The following is a 5,785-nucleotide window of genomic DNA, read 5'->3' as shown; positions in this document are numbered from 1 at the left end:
ATGGGGAATCACATTATTCCTTTGACCCCATGAGTGGACATGGTTGGTTTTGTGTGGCTGGTGAGGCTCACTCTGAGAAAGCCTTATCCACAAGGGAAGACATTATCAGAGGGGAAGCAGACCCCAGAATGAAGTCAGGAGGGGCTCATGATGGCCCCTCAGTCTTCTCATGTATCCACCAGCCTGGAACATAGTCCCCAAGCTCCCAGATTGCTGAGCCAGGCCAGGCTCCAGCTCCTGCCATGATGACATGGCCATACCTCCCCTTTTGTCCCAGCCCTCCTGCCTCCCAGCCGCCATGCCCCACCCTGACCACCCCACCTGATACATGACTGACCAGGCCCACCACAGCTCCTCACTCGCTGCCCACATGTTCTTTTTTTTTTCTTTTAGACACAGAGTCTCACTGTGTCACCCACAATAGAGTGCTATGGCATCACAGCTCACAGCAACCTCCAGTTCTTGGGCTTAGGTGATTCTCTTGCCTCAGCCTCTAGAGTAGCTGGGACTATAGGCGACTGCCACAACACCCAGCTATTTTTTGTTGCAGTTTGGCTGGGACTAGGTTTGAACCCGCCACCTTTGGTATATGGGGCTGGCGCCCTACTCACTAAGCCACAGGCGCCACCCCCACATGCTCTTTTGTGGGTGGGTGGGCGTCCCTGATTGCCCCTCCCCAGCTCCTACACACTCTCAAGCCCAATTTTCCAGATTCCTTTCCTGCGAATTCTGTGAGAAAGAGTATCATCTTATTGGATTTTATTTCTGTTTAAATTAGCAAGAATTTGTTTCTAGTATTTGTAGTCAATAACTCTGATAAACTCTGATGCTCATAAAGGAAAAAATCAATCCCTGCACTGCCAGTCTCCCAGTGTTCTCAGCTGGGTCTGTCAGAGACCTGGTAAAGTCCCCCAGACACAGCACAGGATACTGAGACCTACAATGTATTAAACAAGAGAAGAGGAGACCCACAGAGCTACAGTGGAAGCCGCAAAACTCATCTGACCCCAGAGGATGGTGACAGGGACTCAGGCAGGTGTGTGTGGGTCCCCACTCACAGCAGCGTGTTCATCCAGACGTCTGAACAGCGTGTCTGTGCACACCGCAGAATGTTGTTCAGCCGTGAAAACGAATGACACCCAACACTTGCCCCAATGCAGACAGAACTCCCAAATATCACGTGGGTGAAAGGAGCCAGGCACAGACGGAAATACTGAGCAATTTCATGCTCATGAAATATCCAGAAGACACAGATCCGTAGAGACAGGGGATTAGTGGCTGCCAGGACTGGGGAAAGGGGACGGGGAGTGACCATTCACAGGGATGGGCTTCAGTTTGCAGCGACAAATGTTCTGGAGCTGGGCAGGGGGGTGGTCACATTGTGAGTGTCCCAAATGCTGCTGAAGTGTCCACTCTAAACGGGTGACTGTGTTGTGTGGATTTTCCCTCAATAAGTTACTAGGAAAAGAATTCATCTGGTGGATTCCAGAGGTGCAAGAGCAACCACAGTGTTCACTAAGGGCACAAAGGGGACTTGTCCAGAAACAGACAAGACACCAGTGTCCAGGCTGAGTGTGTGTGGAGACTCCATGGCTCAAGTAACTGGACCAACTTGCTCTGAGAACCCTTAGCCAGAGCCAACTGCACCCATCCTCGGCTCAGCCCCTTGTGCCTTGGGCCTGCAGCACCCTCTGTGGAGAACCAGGACAAGGCTGGGACCCTGGTGCTCCCCACCCCAACCCCAGCAGACCCCTGAGGGAACACCCAGGACAGCCTGCCCCTGGGGCCCCACAAACAGGCAGAGTCATGAGGGCTGCTGAAGCTCTTTATGCAGAAGCAGGAGAAGGGGTGGAGGGGCAGTAAGGGTGCAGGGCCTTGTGGCTGGGCCTCAGGGCCTCCTCCTATGTCCCTGCATAGGACAGAGGAGCTGGGTGGTGCTGCCCTGTGTGCTGGGGAGCTGAGGTGCCCCCTTCCCTGGAAAAAAAGAGGGGCAAGTAAGGATAGGATAGAAGTGGGGGCTGCAGGGTGGGGACCCATGGGGGGGGTTTGGGACTACAGGGTGGGGACATATGTAGGGAAGAGTGGACTCAGTATGGGGGCACATTGGGGCAGGGGGCTTACAGGTGTGGGCCCATGGGGGCCAGGGGGCTGCAGGGTAGGGGGCTGCAGGGTAGGTGCCTATTGGGATGGGAGGCTGCAGATAGGGGCCTATGGGGGGAAGGAAGGATACAGGGTGAGGGCCCAGGGAGGGCAAGGGCCTGTAGTGTGAGGGCACCCTGGGGGCAGGGAGCTGAAGGATGTGGGCATATGGGGAGGCAGGGGAGTACTGGGGTGCCAGTGGCTGGTCCTTGGGCACTACACAGCTGGTGTTAGAAGGAGTCCTTTCTGCTATCTCCCCACGGGCAAAGTTCTGTCCACATGAGGAAGGTGTGACCAAGAGATGGGGCCATGGAGGGGTATGTGGCTGTGTTTGTAGAGGGTCCAATGCTGATGTGTCCTACTTGAGACAGAGGGGCCTTTGGGCCCCAGGGGACAGGACACCTCTAAGGAGCAGTGAGCCACAGGGAGCACATGTGCTGGGCAGGTGGGAAGCCCCCAAAAAGCCTGAGGAGGAACTGAAAGAGATATCACACCTGATGGACCGAGGGTGGCCTGGTGGCTTCCACCAGTTTCTGAGGCATGGGGGGCCAGTCCCTGCCTGTTGTTTCAAGTTACACAAGTGTCAAATCCAGGTATCAGTTAGAGAAAAGAAAGGAGTCCCTCAGTGTCCTGAGAATGGCACTGGGCAGGCAGGATCTCAGAGAGAGAAGGCAGCTTCCCTCCTATCTGCAATTCGGGGTGCCCAGGAGCACCATGAGGCCCTTCACACCTTAAGGTTCTTGTTGCTTCAGGTGTCACTTACCCTAGCCTTGGGCAGGAGCACAGCTTTCTGTAGTGGCCAAGAAAGACTCAAGGTGAGGAGACGCCCTGGAAAGGGCTCAGCCCCATCATAGCCCCAGCCCAGACCCATCAGTACCCAAGACCCAAAGCAGGGCTTCAGTGTCCCCCTGAGGGGACTCAGGATGCACAGGGGACTTGGGCAAAGCCAACCACATACCTGTCTGTGTGGGCATGAAGATGGCCCCCTCCGGGAACCCCTTGCGCTGCACGAATTTCTTGAACTCTTCCAGGGCCCGAGGGTCCGCAGTGACACTACTCCTACCTGAGGGGAGGTGGGCAGGTGAGGGGGGATTTACTACACGGTGCTGCAGGAGACCACAGAGTGGATGCCGAGTGGACACAGAGCCCTGGGGTAGGGCCAGGCATGAGGACACAGCTGCTGCCCAACTGACAGTTCTCTGGATAGGGGCACTCCTAAGCCACTGAATAACCCCAAGAAACCTGGGTGGCTCCAGAAGCTGCCCTGCAGGGTCACACCCTGACCTGGAAGGACTTCATGAGGCCTTGAGCTACCCTCCCAACATGAAGGGTGCCTGCCCCAAGAAGGCCTCTCTCAGGATATCACCCCCACTGACAGCACACTGCCTGGCACTCGGAGGCCAGCAGATTCCTATCCCTGGTGGCAGTGTGGCTGACACCTGCTCCACCGGCTTCTGGACATGGAGTAGGGGTAGGAGACCTGGGTCTCCAAGGGCTCTCACCCATGATCTTTGCCATGCGATGCAGCCTCCCATGGCTCCGGTCTTCGCAGTAAAACACAAAGTCATCCGTCCCCAGCAGCTTCTGCACTTGCAGGAACTTCCTGCCCTCATCTGCAGGTGGCAGAGAAAACAGGTCTGTGGTGTCGTCTTTCCTACAGGGGCTGCTGCAGACCACGTTATGGGACGCTCTGCCAGGGCTCCCTGCTCCCCCGACACCGGGGCCACAAGAGACCAGGGGACATCAGAAGTGCCAAGCAGCTGCCCCTGCCCCATTCCCTCCTCTAACCCTCAGTCTCCCCCATGGGTCAACAACTGAGACCACCCAGAAGGAAGGCATGATCCGGGTCACAAGGCCCCCCGGAAGGGAGAGGTTGGCCCTTCCTGGGAGGTGGACAGGGCAGGGCCTCCTAGCAGAAAGGCTGCCTAGGTGCGCCCCGTTGCAGTGGGGCTGGTGCAGCCGGGTTGGACTCACAGCCTGTGTATTTGCCAGGCTCATCAGTTTTCTGCATCAGAATTGTTTTCTGGTGGCATTTATCTTCCTTCCTAGAAAACAGAAGGCACACGAGCGGCTGCTCCCAGGACACCCCTGAGCCGTCCTCGGCTAACCTGGTACATCACCCAGACCACTGCCTGACCCTCCTGCCCCTTGCAGAGTTCAAGAGTGATCAGCTATCTCCACTCGGAGTCAGATATTTTTACCACAAATGAAACATGGGGCCCCATGCAGGGCTGTGGAGGGGGAGAGAAAGCAGCCTGAGGGGGCTGAGGGGGCAACACTCACATGAAGGTGATTGTGACCTCCATGTCCCTGTCGTCCAGGATTGTTACCCTGACAGGGAATACTTTCTGAAACTTGTTCTCCTTCTGCAGGTCCTTGTCAGTAACCATGGCCTTCACGTACCAAGTCCCTGAGAGCTGGAGCAGCCCAGGCTATGAATCCCCCACGGACCACCCCAAGCTATCCCCCAACCCAGCACCCCAGCTGCAGCCCCAAAGGCAGGCTGGACACATATTCATCCTGCACCCTGAACCCTGAACCCTGAACCCCATGCTCAGGTGCAGCCAACCCAGCACTCAGGCGCCCAGGCTCCATTGACAGAGGGTGTTGACCCCAATGGACCAGGCCTGGCGCCGGGTGAGCCCTCCCTGTAAGACCTTGGGTTCCAGGAGACAATGCAGCAGGACCTTGAGTTGAACCTGCCTCCTGAGGGACTGTGTCTACCCCAGGACAATAGGACCCTGTTCTCTGAACACTCTAGGCCCAGAGAGCAGGGTCAGAGCTGGCCTTAAAGGACACCTCCTAGAACAGGGCCCATGGCTACTTCCCCAGCCTTGCTCTTTCACCCACCCACAGGCCTAGCCCAGCTCACATCCTGATGTTCCAGGGCCAAGGACAGGGCAGCGACCAGGCCAAGCACGGCCGTCAGGAGCAGGGCCTTCATCTTCAGGACTATTGCTCACAGCCTCAGCAGGTCACCTCGCAATGCTCTTTATAGCCCCAGTTGGTGGCTTGTGTGCACTTGGCACAGACCCCCACCCCTCCCCCACCCATTGTGGCCAATACCGCATCCGGGAAGGTGGACTGTCGCTATTGTTGGGATCTGATGAATGGCAATTAAGTGCCACTCAGAGAAGAAAAGATGTGATGGCATCCAATGTTCTCACCACCCAGACGTGCTCACTCAGACAAGTGGGAGGAGCCTTGTCAGAGTGAGGGCAGGGTGGGGAGCCAGGGAGGGAAGGCCATGGCTTTGTGATGTTCCCTCTGCCACCTGTGCCCTCCCAGTGCCATGGCTGAGGTCATGGAGAGCTCTCTGAGGGAACTGGCTGTTTTACCTCCTGCTGATGAGAAAGGGACTTAGCTTCATCACCAGAGAGACACGTGGTACTGTCCCCTAGAACCAGCCTCTTGCCTGCCCTGGAGGCCCACCCTGCATTGCTCTGCTCCTGCCTAGGACTCTCCACCTGCTAGAGTTTCCTGGGGTTGAAAAGGGCATATGTTGTGGGTTCAGGTCAGTTGAAATGTTGCCTCCTTAGGCCACAGTCAGGATAATATCACCTCTCACATCCCACATGGGTGCTGTCAGGAGTCAAAAGAGTGGAGTCAACTCACAACAGGCACCATGAAAGAAAGGAGGGAGGCA

At 56.5% G+C, this 5,785-nt stretch overlaps 1 protein-coding gene across 1 annotated transcript; it reads right to left on the bottom strand.

The window, feature by feature from the left end:
- Positions 1-1,901: 1,901 nt before the first annotated feature.
- Positions 1,902-5,083, bottom strand: OBP2A (odorant binding protein 2A). The gene is made up of 7 exons (XM_023516092.1): positions 5,012-5,083; positions 4,423-4,556; positions 4,114-4,184; positions 3,642-3,752; positions 3,098-3,202; positions 2,122-2,208; positions 1,902-1,909 (listed from the first exon to the last, which is right to left on the bottom strand). The coding sequence occupies exons 1-7, from the start codon at positions 5,081-5,083 to the stop codon at positions 1,902-1,904; spliced, it is 588 nt and encodes a 195-aa protein (XP_023371860.1).
- Between the last annotated feature and the right edge of the window lie 702 nt (positions 5,084-5,785).

Source organism: Otolemur garnettii, unplaced genomic scaffold, assembly GCF_000181295.1.
Source record: "Otolemur garnettii isolate 467f Iridium unplaced genomic scaffold, OtoGar3 scaffold00087, whole genome shotgun sequence".
NCBI classification, from domain to species: Eukaryota; Metazoa; Chordata; class Mammalia; order Primates; family Galagidae; genus Otolemur; species Otolemur garnettii.
Note: the sequence above shows the minus strand (reverse complement) of the source record. Positions and strands in the feature narration are given on the sequence as shown.

What these genes read in the sequence shown, in the direction of transcription:
- OBP2A (XM_023516092.1), bottom strand. Translation starts at nt 5,083, where the DNA reads ATGAAGGCCCTGCTCCTGACGGCCGTGCTTGGCCTGGTCGCTGCCCTG. An exon ending in GAGGTCACAATCACCTTCAT is followed by an intron (nt 4,185 to 4,422) that starts GTGAGTGTTGCC and finishes TCTGTTTTCTAG; the next exon opens with GAAGGAAGATAAATGCCACC. An exon ending in CTTCATGCCCACACAGACAG is followed by an intron (nt 2,209 to 3,097) that starts GTATGTGGTTGG and finishes TTCCCCCCATAG; the next exon opens with GCCCCTATCTGCAGCCTCCC.